The following is a 27,961-nucleotide window of genomic DNA, read 5'->3' as shown; positions in this document are numbered from 1 at the left end:
CAAGAAGGTACAGATTTCACATTACCATTCCTTTTTTAAAATTAACTTTATTAAAACAGTACTACTTGATTAAAGTTCTATGATTAAAAACATGTTCCATGTCACTAGAAGAAAGTGTATTAAGTGACTACTCCAGGTCCATAAAGATATAAGGCAATTTTGATTTGTCATAAAAGACCAACATGGCCACAATGACTCATAATTGAATATTGCTTCAGATGGGCAAAAAGGGCTCAAAGTGAATAGAAATCCAAAGAAAATGAAACAGACAAAACTAGGGATTGAAATAATATAGCATCTTACTCTGAAAAGAATAATTTCTGCTTATAAATTTCTTGTTCCTAAAGAAGCAATCATGGGGCAAATCTTGTAAACTTTTACATTAGTTCTTCCAGTTCCTGTACTTGGGATGAGACCACCTCATCGTTCACCACTGTCTGGATAATTGTCATGATTTTTGGGGTTTTGGTAGGGTCTAAAGATAAAGACAGAAGAAAGGTGGAAAAAGTTAGTGTTTCAGATATTTATCCAAAATTGGTTGTTGTTTAACTTAACCTTCTAAATTAGGTATTGACTAATACAACCCATCAGATTTAAACTTTCAAAATGACTTTTATTTTTCTTGGTGTAGAGCCCCTTTACACCTTTTTATTTGTTTAAAAAGTTAAATTTAAAGGGGTGACATTGATCAAGAAGAGTACATAGGTTGCAGGTAAACATCTCTATAGCATTTGAACTGTTGATTGTGTTGTGTGCCCATCACCCAATCAAATTATTTTCCATTACCGTATATTTGTCCTTCTTTACTCCTTTCCTCCCCCACCCCCTTTCCTACATACCCCTCCCCCCGGTAACCACTTCATTTTTATCTATGTCCATAAGTCTCATTTTTATATCCCACCTATGTGTGAAATCACATAGTTCTTAGCTTTTTCTGATTTACTTATTTTACTCAGTGACATTTGCATTCTAAAAAAATGTATTTTAGTCAATGAAAATGAAATGAATTCAGTGTTGTCTTCACTCACTAATGAAAAGATTTTTCTTTTTAGGCATTTAAAAAATAGTTATGATGCTCACAAAACCTCTTTGCAGAGTAGATTTAGTTTCTTCTTGAGCTTGCCAAAAGTTTTAGTACACTACAGACTACTCATCTTTCTGTAGGGATGCATAAATGTTTTCCTTGGCTCAGAATATAAATATACCTTAAATTATTAATAATACTGCAATATTGGCCCTGGCCGGGTGGTTTAGTGGATCAAGCGTTGTCCTGGTGTGCTGAGGTCATGGGTTTGATCCCTGGGCGGGGCTCATTGGAGAGGCAATCAATGAGTGCACAACTAAATGGAATAACTAAGTGGTACAACAAGTGGCTCTCTCTCTTTCCTTCAATGAGATCTTATAGTTTTAGTCACTAATAAATGTGATTCTGACTTAAGTGATTCTTAGGAAATCTGCATACCTTTAAAGAAATCAGTGGGCTGAGCTTGAAATTTGGAGTCTGCCATAGATGAAGTTTCATCTAGTCCATCACTGTAAAGAAAATGAGGGAGAGGACATCACATCATGCTTTCTGGAATGAAGAGATCTAAGGAGCTTGCTATTCAAGCTAAAAATTAGAAATGTACATAAAACTATGGCTAGATAAGGAAAGTATTCCAAGTTTCTTGATTAGGTATGATTGAATGCTAGTATTGTAGTAACTAAGTATGGTGCCAGGTGGGTATAGGAAATCTCAAAGGGAACACTTTGTAAAGTATGATTGTCTAACTCCTATGCTGTACACCTGAAACTAATACAAAATAATATTAAATGTAAACTGAGATTGAAAAATAAAACTTAAGCTAAAAACTCAATTCACCACAAACAAACAAACAAACAAACAAATAAATAAAAGATAATATCCAGGTATTATAACGGAAAAATATACCCGAGTGGCTGAATCATGCACTCGGAGAGTAATCAGTTGGTGCAGCGCATGTTTATTTTTAAACCCTGCCAAGACCAGGAGCTCAGGGTGAGGAAAAGTGGCAGTTAATGGAAGATCTGGTCTCGATGTTAGATTTGCTGATTTATAGTCCTGTGTTCTTCCCACTACATCAAGCTCCTATTACTTTTGGAGAGTGTTCTATCATAGGTCTGAGGTGGTTCAGGTGGCTATTATTTGAAGTGTCACTCTTAGAATTGGGACATTGATATCAGAACTCAAATGGGTGATTTTTCTAGTACTTCTTTGCCGTATGCCTCTGTCTGTGGTGCCATTGTCCAGCCCAACATTTTATGAATTACTATCAAGTAAGATAATGGGTGACTACACTTTGCAAAGTGTAGAGCTCTATAAATCCAAGGCATGTCTTTACTAGATTTGTAATTTTTTGTCAACCGAATAACCCTTTCTTTTATTACCCCCTAACTGAATTAGGTGTACCCTGCTGGTCAGCCCTGAAATTATTTCAACCTCAGTTATGTATTCACCCTTGGGCCTCGCCTTCCAGCAGGTGGCGGTAAGTCTCAATCTCCTGCTCCAGACGGGCCTTGATGTTCAGCAGTTGCTGGAGGTTGGCATTGTGACGCTCTGTGTCCACGCGCACCTGGAGCAGTTGCTGCTCCAGGCTGCCGATGAGCTGTTGCACCTGGGACAGCTGGCCACAGTAGTCGCCTTCGGTTTGGGCCAAGGAGTCCTCCAGGGATTTCTTCTGCATGTAGGAGGGAAATGGCACAGACATAACAATGGAGGGGACTGAAATGAGGAAGGCGGCCGATGGCCATACATAATTTGGATGCAACATTTTCTTTGAAAGTCAAAATGATGCTGTATCTTTTCGCACTGGCCCTACCATGGCGAGCTGGGACTGGAGCTCGATCTCCAGGTTTTGAAAGGCGCGTCTCAAGTCGGTGATCTCACTCCTGCTGGACTGAAGCTGCTCAGTGTTGGTGCTGATTGCCTTCTTGAGTTCCCCGCTCTGCCAGAGAAAAGAGGGGCAGGGGTCCATGGGTGAGTGCAGCTCTGATGGGTCTTTTCTGCGAGTGTATCATCATACGAAGCCCTTTGTTTTGTTAGCTGTACCTTTGCAATGAACCAGGCTTCCACGTCCTTACGGTTCTGTTCAGCAATGGCTTCATACTGCGCCCTCATGTCATTGAGGAGCTTGGTCAGGTCCACTCCTGGGGCAGCATCCATTTCTACACTGACCTGGCCTGGGCCATCAGACTGGAAGCTTTGGAGCTCCTAGGGACAGCAAGGAAGGGAGGGGCATGGGGCCATTATGACTTTTGTGGGCCTCTTCTATAAAAATATCAAACATTATATTTTATGGCTGAGTTGGAGTAAGACAAACATTAATACAAAATATTCAAAAAAATTTTAACCTAAAAACTAATATTTTTCTTTTGATTTTAAAAGAACTGAAGACATTTTATGAGCCCCTAAGTGTTTGTGCCTACGATGCTTAATGGACGAGTTGGCCCTACTTCTTGGGGATCCAGGGCCCTTACAAGAAGGGAGTTCCTGGTAGAAACAGCACATTTGGGGGTTTCAGCTACAGCTGCCAAACTGCGGGTGGCAGACAGTGCCTAGGTTTGCCGACATTTGCAGCACAGTCACTGGTTTTCTGTAGAAAGCTCTTTAGAAACCTCTTTCTAGAGTCATGATTAATGTCTGCTCCATGAGCCAGCCTCTGATAGGCACTATGGCATATCGGAGAACTGTGTGTGTATCACGCTGGGCATAGCCAGATTCTCTGACATATGTAACGTTATGTATTATCAGTAGACTTTTGGTTTTTAACCTTTGTATATTAAACAAAAATCACTAGATCAGGGTAATTAAAATTCTTATTGTCCTTACCTAATGATGAAAATGACAAAATCAGAAAGTGCCTTTAATCTGCTAACCTTTAGCAGGAACTATCATGAATACCACTAGCAGCGCCTGTAATACACACACACACACACACACACACACACCACACACACACACACACACACCACACACACACACACACACACCACACACACACACACACACACCACACACACACACATACGCACACGCACATGCATATGCACACACAGAAATTTGAAACAAATGGCCATTTTAACAGGGAAATAATGTATTCTCTATATCTGTTCTAATTCCAGATTTGTAAATTTGAAACGAAAGCTGCCCTTTCTGGCTGACCTCCTCGTGGTTCTTCCTCAGGTAGGCCAGCTCCTCGTTCAGACTCTCGATCTGCATCTCCAGGTCGGTCTTGGCCAGGGTCAGCTCGTCCAGCACCCGGCGCAGGCCGTTGATGTCGGCCTCCACGCTCTGGCGCAGGGCCAGCTCGTTCTCATACCTGAAAACCAAGTGCAAAACAATGTAGGGAATCAACGCACCTATTTGAATAAGGACCCTGCCATCTCCAGGGATATTTTGTTTATAAATCTGTTTATAAATCAAATTTATTTATAAACGGCAGCACTGCAATGTTTGATGCTGTTTTGACTCATAACTTTCTCCTTTCCTTTTTCATGACGGTCTGCTGCTCAACTGGAGACAACTGAAAAAATTATGAGGTGGTAACTTTTCCACCAGCAATGAACCCCAGGAGCACTGCGCCCTGGGGAGCAATTGCCCTTTGGCTGGCTGCCCCGGATTTGAACAGGAGCAGCCCCTTCTAGATGAAGTTTCAGACAGGATCCTAAAAGCAGTTGAAAAGAAAATAATGATTAGTCTTTTTTGCTTAACTTTTACTCCTGTTTAATTTAAAACATTACTATTTCTTCAGTAGCTTTTCCGAAGATTTTACAGGTTCACGATCATCACCCCTGCGGCGTTCTGTGTGGAAATTCTGTGGTGCAAAAAGGGCATTAGTATTTTTCTTCTTTGTGTCTGGAGGGTGGAGTATGGGAAAGGAGGAGAGAATAGAAAAATAAGTGCACGGTTAATATTTTAGTGTGTGTCATCAGGAAAAAGATGATTTCATTTAACTCCTGGGTGAGAACATTATTAATTCATTGTGATACATGGCATGTTGAGGTGTAGGACATTGGTGGAGTCTTTGTGTCACATCATGGGTCAATAGAAAATTACAAATATGGTGATCTATAGCCCTAAGTTGAAGCAACTTATACTTAGGGGCATGTAATGTCTGAATTGTGTTTGAATCTAGTTATTTTCTAGAAATGGCGGGACATGTCAATTTTTATTTATCTTTCTCTTAATCCACTCACTTCGTTCTGAGGTCTTCGGCAGCCAGCCTTGCGTTGTCGATCTGCAGAATGTGCTGGGCATTTCCAACGGCAGCAGAAACAATCTGGCAAACAAGGGGAATTCACACAAAATGAGACACTAAAATATCAGTATTCTACAAATATACTTTTGACAGGAAACTTTTAGATAATGTTAAACTGCTATTTTATTAAGAGTTTAAGGCAATTTAATTTTTGAATATATATATTTATGGAATATTTAAAAATGAAATAACATACATTTTCTATAGAAAGACAGTGGAAATAGAGTCACTTTATGGTAAATGATAAAATAAAACTGAATATTTCAATATGAGAAATTCCTCCAAACATAATTGATTGAAAAAAATATCTACATTTTAGGTGATTATCACTTTAAAACACTGTTAGAGCAAAAGAGAAAAATAAAACACAATTCCCCAAACCCCTTCAAAAATCATGTTCTTACCTTATTTCTGAGGTCTTCAATCAGTGGATAATATTTACTGTACTCACTCTGTGACCCTGGGTCTTCAGTCCCAGATCTCTGTGTTTCGTACCATTCTTGAATTTTGCTTTCTAGCTCAGTATTAGCCTCTTCTAGAGCTCGAACCTTGCCCAAGTAGGAAGCCAATCTATCATTAAGATTTTGCATGGTTTCCTTCTCTGACCCAGAAAGAAGGCCATCATTGCCAGAGAGAATACCTAGCGAGCCACCTCCTGGGCTTCCTCCAAATCCAATCCCCAGGCCTCCAAAGCTACCTCCCAGACCTCCCCTGTAAGCAGTGCCCAGTCCTCCTTCAAAGCAGCTTCCAGAGCCACCAGCAAAGCTGGAACTAGAACCAAACATGGCAGCAGCAGAAACACCCCCCTCATAGCTGCCTCTAGAGCCAAGGGCACTTCCCCCATAGCCACTCCCAACACTGGAAGCAGACATGACCCTGGCTCTGTCCACTGCCCCACTCTGGAGAGACAGTCGCCTGGACAGCCCAGTGTTCTGCACGGAGAGTGACATGGAGGTGCTGGAGAATCCACAGCCTGGAGAAGGTGGCCACGACCTGCAAGGAAGCAGTGCCAGCAAGGCAGAAATATTACCCTTTTATAGGTCATGGAATGGGTATTGCAGTTTAAAAGTTCACTCTCTCCATTCAAAAATATAGTGTCCTCCACTTTTTTTTTTTTTACCAGCTCCACACCTAAATGATTAATGCATATTGAAAATTCATTGGTGTAGAAATAATTGAATAATTGTGTTATAACATATTTGATACACACACACACACACACACACACACAGAAATCTAGGTGGAGTAGAGATAGCTTGTCGTAAGGAATTTTTCTTCTTGAAATTATTTTGCCTGTATTCTCCACGTTGCCCAGTATCTTATGCACCGTAGGAAGGCAATGAGTGATTTTTGAATGGAGGATTTAATGAATACTTCTTTCTAACCCTTAAGCTTTTTTAAAGTTCTTCACTCATATTTCCTATTTGTTTCCTTTAGAAAAGCTCAGTGAAAATCACCCAGTTGTGATCTAGACAGTTCTCTAGGGGAACAGCGTCTCAGAAGCGGGTGTGGAGAGCACTGGGAGAAGTGGGGAATACATGCATTTTCCAGACTGATACTGGAATTTGAATTTTGAAGGATTCTAAAACCTTGTAATTAGGATGTTGCATAGTTTCTTCTTTTTTTCTGAGTCAGAAAGCAGATGTCTTAAACATTGAAAAATGCTAATTTTGGGTAGAATATTATCGTATTTTCAGCAGCTCTTCATTTGCATGAGAGTTGACCTTAGTAATCTCCATGAAATCAGGAGCCTTGTCTGAATGTTCACGAGCATTGCTAGTTTCTCAAAATGCAATTGTTTTTTGTGTACTGGAATTGTATTAGTGTTTGCGCCCTCCTCCCCTGCTCCCCTCCCCCAATAGCCAGATTGTTCTCTCTGACTCCATCCTCCCTGAAGGTGAGGTTCTCCAGGCCTGTGAATAGTCCTGAGCCAGAACTAGCAGTTCCCATTGGTGATCTAGGCAATTGCAGAGGGCTTAAATCCCATGTCAGACCTTTATAGGGAATACCCACTATCAATTCTGGCAAATGGAAGGACATTGTGACCCTTTTCATCACTTTCCCAGGGGCAGGAATGACAAACCTATGGTGACATCCAATTACAACTTCCAAGGAGCAAGCAAGTGGAATTTCCAAATAAAGGTGATTTAAGCAAGAAATTGGCTGAAATTGCATATTTTCATTCATAGTAGATATAGAGAGGATGCAGCAATCTAAATGCACACTCTGCTTGATGAGAGAGGCCACAATCCCTTTATTTCTTGAGAGAATGAAAATTCATTAAGGGGAAATGCCAGGGGCTTCAGCCTCACATGGAGACTTTTACCAAGGATTCTTTTTTTTGTCTGAACTTGTCCTTGTTTGAATCATTATTGTGTAATAGACACTGGGCCAGGTGAACTACAGACATTATTTTTTACCTTCATGGCAGCTAGTTACAGTGGACACTTCTATTCCATTTTACAGATGAGCAATATGAGGGTCAGAATGTTAAGTGACTTATTCAAGGCCACTCAGCCAGAAGGTAGCAAAGACAGACTCGGGTTTGCAGTGCCTTCTGCGGATGACACAACCCTGCTGCTTAGGGTAGAAACAAAAGGAGAGAGGGTCACTCTGACTCCCCACTTGTGAGACAGGGTTTCTGCCCTGCACGTCCATCAGCAGCTTTAGCTATTTCTTTTTGAAAAAAGCTTTCTCCTTGAATTTCATTTCTCAGTGTACAGGCTGATGAGACCCAGACAACTCAACTATTCTCATGGTTTATAAGAAATGATACCATACGTGAAATCCTGGAAGCTCAGAGGCAAATATGTTTTTAGTTATATTTTGACATGTAACTGCAGCTCCAGAGATCTTATAAAGCACTAGTTAAACTTGCACTTCCCACACAGGAACTTGACCCTACGGTTGTTCATTATCAGTTATTCACAAGCAGTATTGCCCCTTCAGAACAGAGTGATTCCATTTCCTTACTGTAGAAATAAAAACAGGCCATCACTTGCTTACAGAGTCAGAGCCAAATTCAGAGCCAAATTCAGAATTGTAACTCAGTGATATGATCACATAATATGGGAATATGATTAACGTTAGTTTTTGAACTTGAAACCAATTTTGTGTTGAAATGTATACTTTCCAACTCTAATGCATATATATAAATTTAAATAATTTTATTCAATTTCCATACCTTGTGTTTACACATTATACTTTTATGTTTATATACATATTATATATTCTCCTAGTCTGTAAGTTTCTCAGATAGGAACTATGTGTAATTCATTTTTTATCCTGAGGCATAGCCTAGTGTTTGACTAAACTTTATCTGTGCACTCCTGGAGTTATTTCACTTGAAAGAACTTAATCCTTAATAGGTTTGAATATGTCATTTAAAATTTATTTCATTGAAAAATGAATTTGTGCTAATTTACCGGTAGGCTTTGACCAAGATTTATTCTGAATCCAATTATAAATGACAGCTTCAGAGGTTGAAAAGAGAAATATTTCTTCAGTGGCTATAGTTTTTTTTTGGATGAGGGAGGGCTAAGTTAAATAATCAAGCCTTTATTTTGGAGTTTTTAGAAGTGGAAATAATTGTCTTTGACAGCTGTAAAAAGGTAGGAAGGGGGGAGTATAAACAATCTTGGTCTTTTTGGCAAAGTGATTACATAAGCTGAGGCAGAGAAGAAAATGACTGGAACCAGAGTGAACTGTTAAAAAGAATTAGGTCTTCGTTTTTGTAAAGTTTAGGGAACACTCCAAATAGTGATAATTATTTATTTATGTGGTATTTGTAAATCTTTATATTTTTATTAAGTGAAATGTGTGCTCATTTTCTCTTGTCAGATTGGTTACTTTTCTCGATTTTGCAGAGTTTTGCCCCTGAGTTTCTGCAATTCACTGATCATGTGGTTGGTCTGTAATGCCTTTCTCTTTGCTTTGAATAAATTTTTAGGATCCTGTGAGTGAGTGAAAGAATATTGGGGTACTGATGTTTTATGCTGTGCTTGTGAGATAAGGGTGAACAAAGACTCTAGGGGTCACAACTAAGGATGAGTTCTTGGACTTCAGATTTCAATAGTTCCCCAAGACAGGGGAAGATTGTATGTGGTGAGAGAGAGGTAGAAGAAACAAAATAATAAACTGGTAAGAGGAATCTTAGAAGTGAGTCTAGGAGAGAGAAAACAGATTTTTGCAGGAAAATTAAAACACAGAAATCCCTAATGCTCTAAGTTGTAAATGTTACCTAAGAGAACCCATAAGTGAGTAAGGGTGAAAGCAGAGGGTGTCCACTGATCAAGGTTTGATTTTCTATATTCCATGTCATTCTTCTTTGTAGACGTTGCAAGGCTTTGTATAGAAGCAATTCCCAAAGCCCAGAAAAAGTATTTTTGTCCATCCTAACCTCACCTTTAGGGATTCTCTTTGAGGATGACAGTTTCACTTTTGCACTAATGATGTCATACAAAGCCATGAAATATATTGATGATGATTCTAATGTGTGGTAAAGAGACCTGTATTTAAGGACTACAGACCTTGTCTGGATCAGTGTGCCTTTCAGAAATAGGATTATGCTGTTCTTTTTCTTAGCTCATATAAGATGCATAGTTACACAGAGATTAAGGCTTCTCTTTCACACAGTAACTACTGGTAGAACTGGGGGTAGGACCATCTGGTCTATGCATGCGTGGTCTCTCCTACTTTCATTGAAAGATTACTTGGAAGAAACTATAAATAGACCAAAAGGCAAGGATTAATCTTCATTTTTTTGATAGGAAATTGAGTTAAAAAAATAATTCTACCTCTCTTAACAAAGGGTCATTATTGCCAGATGACAATGGTCATGCCAAATCAATTTCAAGCCTATCTTCTGAAGCTTTTTTTATTGATCAGACTCACAGTCTTTGGTATTTGCATGTCAACATTTCAGGCTATTCTGGAATGTGTCTTGGTGGAGAAAAAGAATCCACTTCTAAAAGTTCTTAACATCTTTAAAAGCAATTTATTAAGTAGAATAACTTGGAAGGAAGTGAAGAATAAACATGAGAGTGAAACTCTTCACTTTTTTGAAAAGCAAAGGAACGAAAATGGGTGAGAAGAACATCTCTGACAAAAGTTGTATTGAATCCAGTCTTGTATGTGATGTTAGCTGGACATTTGTGACAACTGGGTGTTGTAGATGTCTGGCTAGTGAAAGTGACAATTAGAAAATGAAACAACTAAGGATAGGCAAATGTTCCCTTCAAGTGTGACTCAGTAATTGTCATGTAAGTGGTTACTTGAAAGGGTATCATGGTATGATTTTACATTATTCCATGTCACTCTTCTTTTTAGATATTGCAAGGCACTGTGTAGACATAATTCCCAAAATCCAGCACGACTCTAGACAGTCATCCCTGATGTTTAGTCCCGCTCCATTACTGTCAATTTGAGAAAGTGCTTATTGCATGTCATCATATCTAATTCTCATTTGTCCTCATATATAAAATGGGGATGATGTGATAAGGTCAAGCCGTATAAAATTGCTGTTTTTGAAGGTCAAAAAGGATCACATATTGTCAAATTCATATGATTTAACCTGATAGCTTCTACCTCATAGCATTATTGTGAAGATTAAATAAGAAATGGCTATAAAATGCCTGGCATTCTGTTTAGTTCATAGTAAGTGATCAATAAATGGTAGATATAATTCTTAAGTGAATTATATTTTTAATATAGTAATCACACTACATCTTATTTCTTTACAAAGTTATGTATCAAAATTTATTCAAAATTTTGAGTCTATTCATTTACTAGAATACAATGATAGAGGGACAATTGATTTTTCCTGCAAGGCACTTGTTGCTCACTAAAATGCAAAAGGGTGAGAATCCAATATGTATGTTTTTGTATCTGGCCTCTCTAACTGAGCATGTTTTCAAGGATCATCGATGTTGTAGTCTGTGTTAGAACCTCATTCTTTTTCAGTGGCAAATATTCTAGTGTATGCATATACCACGTTTTTTTTTTAACCTATTCATTATTTGTTGTACATTTCCATTTCTGGGCTATTATGAATAATGCTATAAACATTGTGTATAAAAGAACACTTTGCATGATTTCATTTACATGAAATGTCCAGGTAAGCAAATCCATAGAGAGAGGAAGTGGATTAGTGGTTGTCTAGGAGGATGAGGACTGGGGGTGACTGCTAATGGGGTTTCTTTTTGGATTGATGAAATGCTCTAAAATGATATAGTGGTGATGGTTGCACAATCCTGTAAACATGCTAAAGACCACTGAATTGTAGACTTTACAAGGATGAATTTTATTGTATGTGAGCTATAACTCATTTAGGCTACTATAAAAACATTGTGAGAAACAGCATAACATAATATATGTTCACCACATAAAGAAAGAAAGAACCCGATGATTTATGCATTTTATTATCATCAGGAGAAGCATTCTGCCTTGAGGAGGGTTTCATTAATTAATTTTGCTTTTAATCTTCTCCCACTTCACGCATAATGTGCTTCATTCTTATTCTGCTCAACATTTATGATTGGAACTTGACTGTCAAATTATTCAAAGAGCTGAGTTGAGTTTTAAAAGGCAGTGGAGACAATGGGAAAAAAGCAGATATAATTCAAAGCTAGCAGAATTATACTGGTATTGAAAAAGTCTATGAAATTAACTAGAATCTGGGGCCCTGGAAAGGAGACTTTGCAATTCAGAAACAGGAAAAATGAGAGAGAGAGGTTTATTTGCATAGACTCTGCTCCATGTGGTTTAAGTATAATTGAAATGTGCTGTAATTTTCAGGAACATTAATGAATTGATATTAGCTGGTCTATAGTTTGTAATTAATGTGTTTCATGGTAAAGATGACAGTAATGATGTTTTAAATATCCTAATGCTCATTGGATTTCAGTTTTGCAGGCAATTTGCAGCTCCTTTGAGTAAAATATTTATGTTCAATTATAGAGACTGACAAATGGACTACCCCCCCCATCACTGGAAAGCATTAATGGTGCTTTCTGATGGCCGCTTTCTTGTAGGGCGCAAATACTGTCGCTCCACTTCTTTCAAGGCCTCAGCAGCATCTCCTCTGCCTGGTGTTTATAAATTTTCTTCCACCTCTTTGACTTCAGATGACACAACCTTGCCATCCACTAGTTCCTGCACGACTGTCTTAATCATCCTGGTTTTCTTTGTATCTGAATTTAGATTTAAATATGAAATGTTAATTCAAACATATAACTGCTGGTTTATAATACTCAACTTTTAATTATTATTTAGTAAATATTTCCTTCTTTTAGAAAAAAGTCTAACCCATTCTCTTTCTTAAATAATCTTAAGTTCATTTTAAAAATAAATGCAGAATATGTGTCACTCTCCCCACCCCCAAGGAAAAAGTACACTATTGAATTAAGCAAAATGTGCTTCTTCATCTTATTTTCATTTTCAGGATCTCAGGATGTCTCAGGACAACAATAGATGGGACCAGGAAAATCCCCCTGTTATAAGGATTGTGACAAATTTCTCATAGTGAGGTTTTCTTTATGTGATGTCCTTGACTTTCAGAACCCCTAGGGTAATATCTGCTCACTTGAGAACTGCTCTCCCCTTACTTTCTTCAGTGGCAGATAATAAGTGGTAAGCTATTGAGTGAGAATTCAGTCTTAGGAGAAATATGTGAAAATTAGAACACTTACCAATTTTTTCGTCCAGGGTGCTTAACTGATGTTCTATAGTTCTGTTTTTGTTTTTTGTTTTTTTAAGAAAAGAAAAAGAAACAGAAAAAGGTATTATTGCCATTTTTTTTTTAGAAATTAAATTCAGTGGGGTGACGTTTGTCAATAAGAATGCATAGGTTTCAGGTAAACATCTCTCTAGCATTTGAATTGTTAATTGTGTTGTGTGCCCATCACCCAAAGTCAGATCTTTTCCGTTATTTGTCTCTCTGTATTTCCCTCTCCTCCCCCACCCTCTGGTAACCACGTCCCTTTTGTCTGTGTTCATTAGTTCATTTTTATATCCCACCTATGTGTGAAATCATAGTTCTTCACTTTTCTGGATTTACTTATTTCGCTTAGCATAATGTTCTCAAGGTTCGTCCATGAGGCACTGTCCTGCCTTTTTGTTTCAAAATAAAGTCCAAGTGATGTGTGTTTTAATCCTTTGTATTTTTTCCCCTTTTACTCTGCTTGTTTCATCTAACTTGAGTGTTTTACTTTTTTTTTCTGTATTTTTCTGAAGTTGGAAACAGGGAGGCAGTCAGACAGACTACTGCATGCACCCAACTGGGATCCGCCTGGCGTGCCCACCAGGGGGCGATGCTCTGCCCATCTGGGGCGTTGCTCTGTTGCAACCAGAGCCATTCAAGTGCCTGAGGCAGAGGCCACAGAGCCATCCTCAGCGCCCGGGCCAACTGTGCTCCAATGGAGCCTTGGCTGTGGGAGGGGAAGAGAGAGACAGAGAGGAAGGAGAGGGGGCGGGGTGGAAAGGCAGATGGGCGCTTCTCCTGTGTGCCCTGGCCGGGAATCGAACCCGGGACTCCTGCACGCCAGGCCGATGCTCTACCACTGAGCCAACTGGCCAGGGCCAAGTGTTTTACTTTTTAACTTGAAAAATATGTAGCTTCAAAACTGATCCATATGCTAGAAGTTTTTCTAAGTAAAATAACATAACCACAATGGAAGTTGAAATCTTGTGTTCCCTTATTGACTTTCTTGGTTGTGGTATTTGAAGACAGTTGATTATGATTCTTAAACTGGTTCTCACAGACCTCTGGCCTGTGGTGCAATTCATGACCTCTCAAAGAGAATTTTAAAACATTTTAGTGCTTTTAATTATGTATTAACTATAAAAAATTAACATTAGTATAATCTGTATTATCTATAGATCCATCTTCTAACTCTGTCCTATAGCACAGCCTCAAGTACAAATCCTGTATTTGGTATTTTGGGAACGTGTGTACTTTTGGGTATATTTTTGTTTTGTTGTTTATGTTGGTGTATGTGTGTGTAATTGATTTTGTGCTAGGAATTGCATTAGTACTTGGGGATAAGTGAAAGGGTTTAATAAATGGACATTCAAAGCACAGTGCGTAGACATTGATTCATATCCCTTGATTCTAAGATCCATACCTTATATCTTCTCCTTCCAGAAGGCGACGGTAAGTAGCAATTTCCTGCTCAAGCTGGGTCTTTATGTCAAGGAGCTCATTGTATTCTTTGTTCTGGCGTTCTGCATCAGTCCGAATCTGCATTATTTGGGCCTCCAAGGAGTTTAGATGTCCCTGGATGATGGCCAGCCGTTCATGATAACGTCCTTTGATATCTTGCAGTGTGCGCTCCAAAGCTTCTTTCTATGAGCACAAGGAAAAGTGGACATTTCTTACTTGAGGACTTGATTTAAGAGGTGGCTCAATTTTAATATCTTTTGAGAGGAATTTCTGCAGGTAGTTATTATGGATGTCATGCATATTTCTAGCTTTACCTCCCACTCTTTTCATCTAGGCAACCCCAATCAGCCAGCTGGGATCACTAGATCTTGGGTTCTTTGTTTTTAGCTTTGCACTCACTCTTCTCTTATTGTATATTATATTACTGTTCTCAATATTTGCTTCCTCTCCCTGAGATTTATGGTGCTTCTCCATGTGGAGGATTAGACTTCCTCATCTTGTTACCACCAGGCTTGGTCATATGACTTTCTTTGACTAATGAAATGCAAGTGAAACTGACAAATGCCTTTTCTGAGACTCTTTTAAGTGATCACATGGTCTGACTATTGCTCTTTCCTTTGTGCCACAACACTGGCATGCCTCAGCTAGAGCTGCAGCCAGCCCATGAATGGATGCAATGTTGTTGTAAGCCACTATGATTTTGAGATTGTTACCACAGCGTAATTTATCATGTGCTGACTAATTTGCTCAGCCTAGGATGTCTTTACCCTGTTCTCTAGCTTAAAAATTTATCTGAAGTTTTCAGATCTAGTTGAAATGCCACTTTCCCTGTGAAGTCTCCCAGATTTACTTCTTCCTCTGCATCCTTACTAGACATTGCCATTTTTCTTGATTTCTTTCTGTCCTTTAATGTAATCAGTTGTTTGACTCCTTTCCCTGCCAGCTCCACAAGGGGGAGGGTTCTTTCTTATAGGTCTTTGCATTTCCAAAGTTCCTAACACAGGCACTTAGTTAACAAACAGACATTGAGAGCTGGAAGGTAGATGTGCTTTACCATACTGAGGTGGGACTTGAGTTCTATCTCCGCATTCTGGTAGGTGCGTCTCAGCTCTTTTATTTGAATTTCACTTTCTTTTAACTCTTCAGTCTCCACTGTGACTTGTTGTTGCAGAGTTTCAGTCTAAAATTCCCAAAATGAAAAAAATAAGTAAGGGAAAAAAAGTAAGCAAGCAAGTGAACAGGCAAGAAAGAAAGAAAGAAAAAGGAAAGAAGGAGGAAGGAAGGAAGAAAGGAAAGAAAGAAAGAAAAAAGAAAAGAAGAAAAAGTTATTTCCTTTTGGAGAACTATTTCTGCACATTTGCTTATCTAGAATTACGTTATTACCTGCATCTGAAACTGTTCTTTGGCCTTCTGAAGGTTCTCCTGGGCCAAGACTTCGTACTTCTGTCTCATTTCATCTATGACGGCACTGAGGTTCAGGCCCGGGGCAGCATTCAATTCCACATTGACAGAACTTCCCAGCTGTTTACGTAGGCTGTCCACTTCCTACGAGAATGAAAATACTGGTTGATTATAGTTTGAGGTGTATTCTCAGAAAAGACTCTGGGCAGAAAATACATAATAAGTTTCATGGCTTCCCTCATTGGGAATCAGTAACAAAAGAGAGAACATAATAACTTAGGCAGGGCTTTTTACGATCTGAGTGTTGCTCTAAGTTATTTAATCCCGACAGAAACCTTATGAAAAGAAGTTATGGAAAACATTGTTATTGTTGTCACCTTGTTGTCATCTTCACCATCTCCACCACCAAATCTTCTTTGTCCTCCTCTTTCTTCTTCTTATTATTATAGCAATTTCACCACTCCCAATGCTACTTCTGAGTATTTTCTTACCTCCTGATGCTCTTTTTTGAGGACAATCAGGTCTTTACTCAGTTCTTCAATTTGAATCTCTAGGTCTGTTTTTTGTAGGGTTAGATCATCACGGACCTTACCCAGGTCGTGGATATCAGCCTCCACTGTTAGGCGCAACCCTCTTTCAGTCTCATATCTGTGAATTAATTAATAAGCAAAGATAATTGAGTCCTTCTGCATCCAATGCAGAAGAGATGATCTTAATGAGATAGATTTCTATGTGGTATATGAGAATTTCAGTTTCAATACATTATTGTGTTCCTCTTTATACATTTCAGAAATGTTCACGGGAACCTAGGAACCAGAACGTTTGCCCCATAGTATAATCTCTGTGATTTGATTTAAAAAAGCAATCTGAAATTATTTTAAAAAGTTCTTAAGTTCCTCCAACTTTGTTTTTCTTTCTCAAGATTGCTGTGGCTATTCAGAGTCTTTTGTGGGTCCATATAAGTTTTTGGCATATTTGTTCTAGGTCTGTGAAATATGCCATTGGTATCTTGATAAGAATTGCATTGAATCTATAGATTGTTTTGAGTAAATAAACATTTTAATAATGTTAATTCTTCCTGTTCATGAACATGGTATATTCTTCTATTTATTTATATCTTCTTCAGTTTCTTTCTTCACAGTCTTATAATTTCCTGAGTACATCTTTGGTTAAATTTATTCCTAGGTATTTTTTTTGAAGCAATTGTGAATGGTATTATTTTCTTAGTTTCCCTTTCTGATAGTTCATTCTTGGTGTATAAAAAAGCAACTGGTTTCTGAATATTTACTTTGTATCCTGTTACTTTACTGAATTCATTTATTAGTTCTAGTAGTTTTTTTTGGTGAAATTGTTCTGGTTCTTTATATACAGTATTGTATCATCTGAAAATAATGTCAGTTTGAGTGCCCATCAGTAGATAAATGGATAAAAATGCTGTAGTACATTTACACAATGGAATACTACACAGCCATAAAAAGAAGGAAATCTTACCTTTTGTGACAACATGTAGACCTAGAGAGTATTATGCTAAGTGAAATAAGCCAGTCAGAGAAAAACAAGTACCATATGATTTCACTTATATGTGGAATCCAATGGGCAAAATGAACTAACAAGCAAAATAGAGACAGACCCATACATAGAGAGTAGGCTGATAGCTTTTAGAAAGTGGAGAATGGGTGAGGGGGTGATGGTGGAAGGATTGAGTCAAAAAGGCCAAAATAGAAAAAGAAAGAAAAAACTCATGGACATGGACAATAGAGGGGTGGAGGTGGAGGAGGGAATAGGGGAATAAATGGTGATGGATGAAGACTTGGAGGGTAAACACATAGTACAGTGTACAGAGATGTGTTGTAGAATTGGGCACCTGAAACCTGTATAATTATGTTAATCAGTGTCACCCCAATAAATTCAATTTTAAAAAGTTCCTAAATTCTAGGATATATTTGAAAGGAAAATTTAAAATATTTGCTTTAATTTCTGTTAGCAAAGGAGGCTCATTATTGGTATTAAAAATGGTTAGTTAAATTTACTTAATGAACATATATGATCAGTTTGTTTTTATTACTTTGTAAACATCCTAAGTTAATTATCTTAAAAATTTATTCTCTTCTACAATTTTACATACTTCCATTTTTTTTTTTTCTTTCCATTTTTCTGAAGCTGGAAACAGGGAGAGACAGTCAGACAGACTCCCGCATGCGCCCGACCGGGATCCACCCGGCACACCCACCATGGGGCGACGCTCTGCCCACCAGGGGGCGATGCTCTGCCCATCCTGGGCATCGCCATGTTGCGACCAGAGCCACTCTAGCGCCTGGGGCAGAGGCGACAGAGCCATCCCCAGCGCCCGGGCCATCTTTGCTCCAATGGAGCCTTGGCTGCGGGAGGGGAAGAGAGAGACAGAGAGGAAAGCGCGGCGGAGGGATGGAGAAGCAAATGTGCGCTTCTCCTGTGTGCCCTGGCTGGGAATCGAACCCGGGTCCTCTACATACTTCCATTTTTATTGAAGTAGCAAAGTTTAAAAAATGATAATGCAATAGGACACTCAGATGAGGACTGGAATTAATGGACTTTTACTGCTTTAATCTTTAGAACTGCTTTCTCATTTCCTTCTTTTTGATCCCCTGTAGCATTTAGATACCACTCTTCTAAACATAAAGAACTTTTTGGTGCAGATATTTTGTACAAATTCAGGTGAGGAAGCTCTAGTGTGGAAGCTGTTTATGAGGACCAACTCTGACCACATACAGTGTGATATACCTATAAGAGAGTGAGCACAATTCGAAATGACTTAATCATAGTCTTAGTTCTTTGATTGGTCAGACTGTATTGTAAAAACACTGGCAAACTAGAAAGCATCAAGAGTCACCCCTGGAACTTTAGTCATACACTTGTAGGCAGTTGGAAGAACATGGATGACTCACTTGCAGAACACTAACGTAGACAAGTGACTCTCTTTAGATAAAAAAAGGGTACTTATGCAGAAGGGGAGTTTTAAATTGCTTTGTTATTATTCCAAAGGTCAGAACTAGGCTCAGTATGTGAGAAGGTGGATGCTAGGTTACTAAAAAAAAAAACATTCTAGCAATTAGAGCTAACAAACAGGACAGTGATAGTTACTGGAGGTGTTCAGTTACACGCTGGATGGCCAAATTTAAGACTGTGGGAGAGGGAAGTCGAGCTCTTAGGGGTGAGCTAGACCAGATAGTTTCTAGCACCTTTGAAAAGTCAAGGTTTTTAAAATATTTCCAGTAGTTTCTTTACCAACAACAGAAAGTTGAGTGTCACATGAAGGAATACCAGAAGAGCACCCTTTTCAGGAAGTTTTGCCATGGTATTAGAGAACTTACTTCAGTCTGAAGTCCTCAAGAGCCAGTTTAGCATTATCAATTTTCAGGACCCATTGGGCGTTTTGCATTTGAGCATCTTTAACCTGGAAAACACAAGAGACAGAATAACATTTTCAGCTGATTAGGAGTTTAAAATAATTGCATTTATCCTTAGATACAACTATCGTTATATCAAAGATGATGTTCATTTTAGTAATTTCTACATGAAAATAGAAAGGAAGACTGACATGGATATTTAACATAATAGGCTTATAAAATGCAATGCTAGTCCCAGAGCTTGGTCAGCTTTTTGGTGATTTTACCAAAGGAGAAGGAGATTTTAATTCAACTCGAAGAATCAAACCTTATTGAGTGCCTTGCCTTTGATGTTGTTCCTGTTTAGAACATTCCTCTTTGCTCCTCTCACTTGGTGAACCCTTTCTTCACTTCCTCATCCTCCATGTCTCAGCTTAGACATTCATTGCTTCAGGCCTTCACGATTTCCTCAGAACATGACTGGATGGATGAACTGCCTGTGCTCTCATTGCCCTATGTAGCCTTCCATGCTAGCATTTATCCTTCTGCGTGGGATGTTGCCTTTGTCCATGTCTGTTTCCCCCTAAATTACATTATGTTCGTCATTGTATTTCCCAGTGCTCAGCATGGTGACCAGCACCTAGTTTGTGTCCACCTAATAGTGGCTGATAATGGACATTTGTTATGCAGTGGGAGCTGTGCAATATACTGGGGCTATCAGGATGGATAATCCCTGCTGTTAAGAAGCTGTTACTACTGCTTGGATTCTCTAAGCTGCACATAGATCAAAGGTCTGCTTGTAGCAGATGTTATAATGACATGTCTTCTGCAGCTGATCCCATCCTGGAAAAAGCTGCCTTCTCTCGCATTCTGGGTGTGTCCAGCTAAATGGAAGAAATGGCTGTGCCTATGGATTTGATGTAGTTCAAAGTAGATTCAGAAACATGAAACATGAGGAGGAAGGGGAGAATGGTTGACTAGTGTGAATGTTTTTAATGGAGCCTGAAAAGATTGAACTACAGGCAGAAAGGACAATTTAAACACCTTCACCTCTCACATCCACATAGTTCCTGAAACTTCCCATAGAATCTGAATCAAATTGTACTGATGTAGCATACAACACAAGACAAAGGAGACTTGCTGGTAAGTGGCTTTTGCTCTGAAGGAAACCAGATGCTAAAATAGAAAGGAAAAGGAAAGGGACACTTTTCTTGATTAGATAAGAATATTAAAGTAATGCAAGTGCTCTGTGTTATATCTGAAATTTTCAATTAGGAGCAAAGTCTTCTTTTATTCCACACAATTGATAAGACAGAGAACTCCACCTTTCCTGGATGACATCGTTCTGGTACAATTGCAATATAATTGAATTGGGGGCAATAGAACATTTTATTACTGTAGGAGCGGTCTCTGCACTGCTTGCTGAGGATCAGCTTATTAAGCAGGACATTTGAGAATCTGGGTATCACTAAGATCTGTACCCTTTTCCCTCATTTACACCCTGAATCTCTTTATCACTGAAATCTAGGGGGTAGTATTCTAATACTTGTATTAAACCATTTACATAAATAAAAGGAGGAAATGCTCTAAATTGGCGTTTCAAAAGTTCATGGGAACAAGGTAAAAAACTAAGATTTATCATCACTTAAAAAATTTAGCTTTTTCAGGGAAAAAGTTTACTATTCAGTTATCCCTGACCTGGTAAACTATGACAAAAATACAGATTCTAAGATTGGGGGCTAAAAATTTTATATTTTATATATAATTAGATATAAAAATGTTTTAAAAAGTATGATTTACAGTAATCCTGGAGTCAGGTACTCCAGCACTAAGGGTAGATCAAGGGTAGTTAACCTTCTTATACCTACTGCCCACTTTTGTATCTCTGTTAGTAGTAAAATTTTCTAACCGCCCACCAGTTCCACAGTAATGGTGATTTATAAAGTAGGGAAGTAACTTTATAAAATTTATAAAGCAGAGTTACAGCAAATTAAAGCATATAATAATAATTACTTACCAAGTACTTTATGTTGGATTTTCGCTACGTTTGGCAGAATAAATCTTTATAAAACAACTTACTATAGTTAAATCTATCTTTTTATTTATATTTTGGTTGCTCCACTACTGCCCACCATGAAAGCTGGAATGCCCACTAGTGGATGGTAGGGACCAGGTTGACTACCAGCAGGGTAGATCATAGAATATACTATTTTTATAGATGTAACATTTCAGCCTAATTTGCTTTACAATGTCCATTTAGAACCACTTAATATTGATATATACGCCCTCCTGATATATCATGCAGCTAAACAGTGGAGTAGAAAACAGAGGCATCATCCCTCACCTGCTTACTCAGCTCTTTGATTTGTTCGTAATATGCACTGTAGTCCCGACTGGTGCTGGGCGCGTTTGTTTCGTACCACTGCTTGATCTTCACTTCAAGTTTGTTGTTGGACTGTTCCAGTGAGCGTACTTTTTCTAGGTAGCTTGCTAGGCGGTCATTTAGGTTTCTCATGGCCATCTTCTCATTGCCAAAAACAAGGTGCCCACCTTTGAGATCATAGTTCACCATCTGGGGGGTGCTGGAGATGCGGATGCCATGGCCTCCAGCCCCGCCGTAGACGCTGGGTGACCCCACGAGCTGTACACCCCCCTTCCAATTCAGGCTGGCTAAAGAGGACTGCGAGGAGGACCTCGGCCTTCTCTGGATGCTTCTGCGTGTGAACTCCATTGTGGATTCTAGCACCTGTGGCTTCAGGCAGGATGGAGCAGAGTCTGTCTCTCCGAGGTGAATAAACTAGCCTTTTATACTGTTCACTGTAAGGAAACTCCTCCTCTGTTGACATCTCACTTTAGGATTGACACCATAGGCCACCTGACCTTGCTTTTTATTTCCCTCTTTGTATAGCAATCTGATTAATTTCATTTCAGAAATTACCACTAGAGGCATTTCTTAGAGGCTTTTCTCAGGGGTGATCTCTGTTTTTCAACAGAGGTAACAAAAGGAAGCAGTAATGGATGTTCTTTTAGCCCCTGCACCTGCCTTGGCAAATATTTTTATCCTAACATACACATAAAGAATATTTGCTATTACATCCATGAATAATTTAGGTGCGTAAAAAGACAGATGTGGCTACATTATATTAAGTCACACTGGTGATAAAGGACAATATTTTTTTTCTTCTTAATTTATTTTACGTTTATTTTTTTCCTTTTTGGTGAGAACGTTTAAGTTCTCTTAGTACAGTTTAATACCAGGGTATCAACAAAAAAAAATTTTTTTTTGTTATTGGTTACTGGGGAGAAGGATTTTGATTAAAGTCACTGGAAAATTATACTGTTTAAATTACACACATTTTACAGTGTTTTAGTTTCAGCTTAGAGTGTCTTACATTAAGACATATGATCAAGGTGTATAGAAGCATTATTTAAATGAAGAGTTAGCTTTATAACTAGAAAGGAATATAAGTGCAGTTGTTGAACATAATAATTTTTAAAATTCTTTAGCACAATTCTTCTGTCTGGATCCAATTATGTTTAAGTAAAAGAGTTAAAATTTTATTAGAATGGTTAAAATAATTTTGAATATTTTGGAGAAATAACTTTGTCTATGTACTAGTCCCAGTTTTTTGGCTAGCATTTGTGGGCTTTTTAGGTTTCAAATTTAGAATAAATATGAGACATAAGCACTATTTTATGGGGTTTAGTCATCCAATCTACTCATTAGTTGGAGTAGAAAAATTTCTGTTGTGAAAACTTCCACATATTTATCTAAGGGCAGGAGAATTTGATGGCTCTTCTATCACACTGAATTTTATACTTTGGTAGATTTTTTATATCTTATAGTATGATCATAAGAAAACAGGGTAGTATTTCACAGTGGTTAATTTTTCTCAATTATACCTGAGGACTAGACACAGACTCTTGTTCAGACATAAGTCATGAATTTACAACCCTGATATTCCAGGCTATTGGATGACTGCATCTGTAAATAAATATTTATTAGATCCCAACTTCCTTATAACTACTGGTGAGGCACATTTTTTACCTCTGAGACAGACTCTGCTCAGAGCATTAATGATTAATGTTAATGACAGCCAGTATTTTGGAGAGTTGTCATAAACCCTAGTTTTACAGGACTTTGAACTTTCCCCCCAATAATGGACAAGCTATTTGCAGCCCAGATGTGATACATAGAGACGCTGCAATCTCTGTGGAAGGGAGGGGTTGTCTTTCCCAGACATCTCAGGACACTTAACCCTGATTGGTTGAGGAGGATGGCAATAGGAACTGTAGGTGTTTGTAGGCATTGCGGTTTTAGGTATCTGACATAACACAAAGTTAAGTCAAAAAGACTCATGGCCTCTGTGCTTTAAAAACTGGTATACTCAGTGAAATAATTACAAGTGAAGTGATATGTCTTTAATTGGCTTAAAAATAATATGGGGAGGGAAAGAGAAGGGTGGAAGTATAGATGAAGGAAATTTGACTGTTTTTGTTGAAGCTAGAAGATGGATACATAGGGATTTATTATGCTAATATAATCACTCTATGTTTGTTTTAAAATTTCTATATTAAAACACTTTAAGATCCTGATGTAGTAAACTTACATTATTGTATTTTACACAATTAATTGGGCATATTCAAGTTTTGATTTATACTTACTGTACTTGGTAATTTTGCCCTACTTCAATGAGTTGGTAGATTTGTCTCATAGTGGTTCAGACATAGTAGGCACTTAGTATCCACTTACCATGTGAATGGCAAATGAGTGAATGAATAAGAATAAAAGTGCTGATGCCCAACTTCAAGGAGAGAAGCAGCATTTGTGGGAGGTTCTCTGTGCCCATTGACTGCTGTTTCTGATAGTCATGGTGAGAAAGTGACATGGAGCATGGTAGACAGGACACCTCTAATGCCACTGTCCTAAATGTTCTTAATGGAAACAAGTAAAGTGCATTATCTACTTCCTCTCTCTCTTTGTTCCTTTCCCTTCTGTGTTTGTATCTATCTATTTTCAAACCTATTGCAGACCTATTATGAAAAGAAAGTTTCCTCAGAAATCAAAAAGAAAATGAAAACAGGAACCTTAAGAGAGAAATGAGAGATTTGGAGAGAAGATGGCAGCGGAGTAGGCAGATGCACAGACACCCAGCTCTCAACACCAAACTGGAATACAAATCAATTTAGAAAAAATCAGCATGAAAAACCAACACTGAACTGCAAGAACAGCTCTCAAAAACCAAGGAGCAAAGAGGAAGCCACAATAATTCTGGTAAGGAGTGCCTGAATCTCCTCTGCTTACAGGAAGGGAAGGAGGGGGGTGAGGCTGAGAGCCCAGAGAGGATTTCACAGAGGAAAAAGAGCAGAAACTACTGCTCACAGCCACTTACCTGGCGACCAGGGAGCAAGGTGGGTTGAAAAGACCAGCTTATCTCCCAAGTGGAAAAGACAGGGAGAGGGACAGACTGTGAGGGGCTAAGGTATGCAAGAAACAAAATAAAAAAGCTGACTCATTCGTGCTGGAGGCGGCCATAGCTGGGGGAGGGACTGAACCTTTCACAAAACAGAGCTGAAGTGCTTCCGGATCAGAGATCTCCAGACATCTATCCAGCTCCAATCAGCACAACAAGACACAGCTGAAAACAAGAAGTGGGGAGGAGGGGCAGTAACTCAGGTCTCCATGGAGATCTGAGATACACCTCCCCCTACTGAAGCTGAGAGAAAAAACCCTGCCCCCAGTGAGATTAGTTGGAGGAAGAGACCTTCATCGTCTCAGGTTACACCCACAGCATTCCTGGATACAGTTTCAAGGAAGCCCCCTGCTGAGATCAGTTAAGACTATCACCTGTTAAGAAAACAAACAAATCAAGACTTCAAAGCTGCCCAAATCCGAAAGTGGATTACAAATAATAGCTGATACCAACCCACGAAGACCTAAAAATAACACAACTGAAAACTGGAGGCAGACAACACCAAGCCTAGACTCAATCAACTCTACAAATAAAAAAAAGAAGAAGAAGAAGAAGATGAGAAAACAAAGGAGTGCAATCCAAATGAAACCACAAGAGACACTTTCGAGAGATGAACTGAGTGATATGGAAATAATCAAACTTCCAGATGCGGAGTTCAAAATAATGATTGTAAGGATGCTTAGGGATCTTAGAACAACAATGGAGGGGGAGTTTGAAAACCTAAATAAAGAAATAGCAAGTATAAAAAAGAATCAGTTGGAGACGACAAATACAATATCAGAAATAAAGACCACAATGGAAGGAATTAAAAACAGGATAGATAGAGCAGAGGATCGAATCAGCGAGTTAGAAGACAACTGGAATGAAGGCATGAAAGCAGAGAAGAAAAGAGAAAAAAGACTCAAAAAGTCAGAGGAAACTCTTAGCTCTGTGACAACATGAAGAGAAACAACATCCGCATCATAGGGGTTCCTGAAGAAGAAGAAAAAGAACAAAAGAATTAGAGACTTTGTTCAATCATATCATAGCTGAAAACTTCCCTAAATTAATGCAAGAGAAACTCTCACAAATCCAAGAAGCACAGAGGACTCCATTAAAGAGAAACCCAAAGAAACCTACACCAAGACACATCATAATTAAAATACCAAAGCTAAGCGATAAAGAGAAAATATTAAAAGCTGCAAGAGAAAAAAAAGTTATCACCTACAAAGGAGCCCCCATAAGGATGACATCTGACTTCTCAACAGAAACACTTGAGGCCAGAAGGGAATGGCAAGAAATATTCAAAGTAATGCAGAACAAGAACCTACAACCAAGACTACTTTATCCAGCAAGGCTATCGTTTAAAATTGAAGGAGAAATAAAAAGCTTCCCAGACAAAAAACAACTCAAGGAATTAATTACAACCAAACCAATGCTGCAGGAAATATTAAGGGGCCTGGTGTAAACAGATAAAGTGGGAAAAGAATACAGAAAAAAAAAAAGAAAAAGGAATACACCTTTAAAGAAGAAAATGGCAATAAACAACTACATATCAATAATAACCTTAAATGTAAATGGATTAAATGATCCAATCAAAAGACATAGGGTAGCTGCGTGGATAAGAAAACAGGACCCATACATATGTTGTCTACAAGAGACACACCTTAGAACAAAAGACACACACAGATTGAAGGTAAAAGGATGGAAAAAAATGTTTCATGCAAACGGAAATGAAAAAAAAGCTGGGGTAGCAATACTTATATCAGACAAATTGGACTTTAAAACAAAGGATATAGTAAGAGATAAAGAAGGCCACTACATAATGATAAAGGGAGTAATCCAACAGGAAGATATAACTATTATAAATATCTATGCACCTAATATAGGAGCACCCAAATATATAAAACAGACTTTGATGGATTTAAAGGGCGAGATCAACAGCAATACTATAATAGTAGGGGATTTCAATACCCCACTAACATCACTAGATAGATCCTCAAGAAAGAAAATTAACAAAAAAACAGCAGACTTATTGGAAACACTAGATCAACTCGATTTAATAGATATCTTCAGAACCTTTCACCCTAAAGCAGCAGAATATACATTCTTTTCAAGTGCTCATGGTACATTCTCTAGGATAGACCACATGTTAGGGCACAAAAGTGCTCTCAACAAATTTAAGAAGACTGAAATCATATCAAGCACTTTCTCCGATCACAACGGCATGAAACTAGAAATGAATCACAGCAGAAAAGCTCAAAAATTCTCAAACACATGGAAACTAAATAGCAGGGTGTTAAATAATGAATGGATTAAGAATGAGATCAAAGAAGAAATAAAGAAATTCCTAGAAACGAATGACAATGAGCATACAACAACTCAAAATTTATGGGACACAGCGAAAGCAGTGCTGAGAGGGAAGTTCATAGCACTACAGACACACTTTCAGAAGCTAGAAAAAGCTCAAATAAACAACTTAACCCTGCATCTAAAAGAATTAGAAAAAGAACAGCAAGTAAAGCCCAAATGTAGTAGAAGGAAGGAAATAATAAAGATCAGAGCAGAAATAAATGACATAGAGGCTAAAGAAACAATACAGAAGATCAATGAAACTAGGAGCTGGTTCTTTGAAAAGGTAAACAAGATTGATGCACCTTTAAGTAGACTCACCAAGAAAAAGAGAGAGAAGACTCAAATAAATAAAATTAGAAATGAGAGAGGAGAAATAACAACTGACACAACAGAAATACAAAATATTGTAAGAAAATACTATGAAGAACTGTATGCCAAAAAAATAGACAACCTAGATGAAATGGACAAATTCCTTGAAACGTACAATCTTCCAAAAATCAATCTGGAAGAATCAGAAAACTTAAACAGACCAATTACACCAAAGGAGATCGAAACAGTTATCAAAAAACTCCTAACAAAGAAAAGTCCGGGGCCCGATGGCTTCACAACGGAATTCTACCAAATATTCAAAGAAGAACTAACTCCTATCCTTCTCAAACTATTTCAAAAAATTCAAGAGGAAGGAAGACTTCCAAACTCCTTTTATGAGGCTAGCATAATTCTGATTCCAAAACCAGGCAAAGACCACACAAAGAAAGAAAATTATAGGCCAATATCTCTGATGAATATAGATGCTAAAATCCTCAACAAAATATTAGCAAACCGGATCCAACAATATATGGAAAAAATCATACACCATGATCAAGTGGGATTTATTCTGGGGAGGCAAGGCTGGTACAATATTCGTAAATCAATCAATGTGATTCATCACATAAACAAAAAGAAGGAGAA

At 38.3% G+C, this 27,961-nt stretch overlaps 2 protein-coding genes across 2 annotated transcripts; both read right to left on the bottom strand.

Moving 5' to 3' along the window:
* Positions 1–27: 27 nt before the first annotated feature.
* On the bottom strand, positions 28–6,314 carry KRT12 (keratin 12). The gene is made up of 8 exons (XM_066263669.1): positions 5,681–6,314; positions 5,215–5,297; positions 4,181–4,337; positions 3,068–3,229; positions 2,838–2,963; positions 2,476–2,696; positions 1,463–1,533; positions 28–475 (listed from the first exon to the last, which is right to left on the bottom strand). The coding sequence occupies exons 1-8, from the start codon at positions 6,224–6,226 to the stop codon at positions 378–380; spliced, it is 1,464 nt and encodes a 487-aa protein (XP_066119766.1). The 5' UTR covers positions 6,227–6,314; the 3' UTR covers positions 28–377.
* Positions 6,315–11,553: 5,239 nt separating this feature from the next.
* On the bottom strand, positions 11,554–21,993 carry KRT20 (keratin 20). Its single transcript, XM_066263661.1, has 8 exons — positions 21,547–21,993; positions 19,188–19,270; positions 16,329–16,485; positions 15,820–15,981; positions 15,491–15,616; positions 14,399–14,619; positions 12,965–13,005; positions 11,554–12,466 (listed from the first exon to the last, which is right to left on the bottom strand). Exons 1-8 carry the CDS (start codon positions 21,931–21,933, stop codon positions 12,369–12,371), a joined length of 1,275 nt encoding a protein of 424 aa, XP_066119758.1. The 5' UTR covers positions 21,934–21,993; the 3' UTR covers positions 11,554–12,368.
* Positions 21,994–27,961: the final 5,968 nt, after the last annotated feature.

This window comes from Saccopteryx bilineata, chromosome 2 (assembly GCF_036850765.1).
Source record: "Saccopteryx bilineata isolate mSacBil1 chromosome 2, mSacBil1_pri_phased_curated, whole genome shotgun sequence".
NCBI classification, from domain to species: domain Eukaryota; kingdom Metazoa; phylum Chordata; class Mammalia; order Chiroptera; family Emballonuridae; genus Saccopteryx; species Saccopteryx bilineata.
This window is presented reverse-complemented; position numbering and strand designations above follow the sequence as displayed.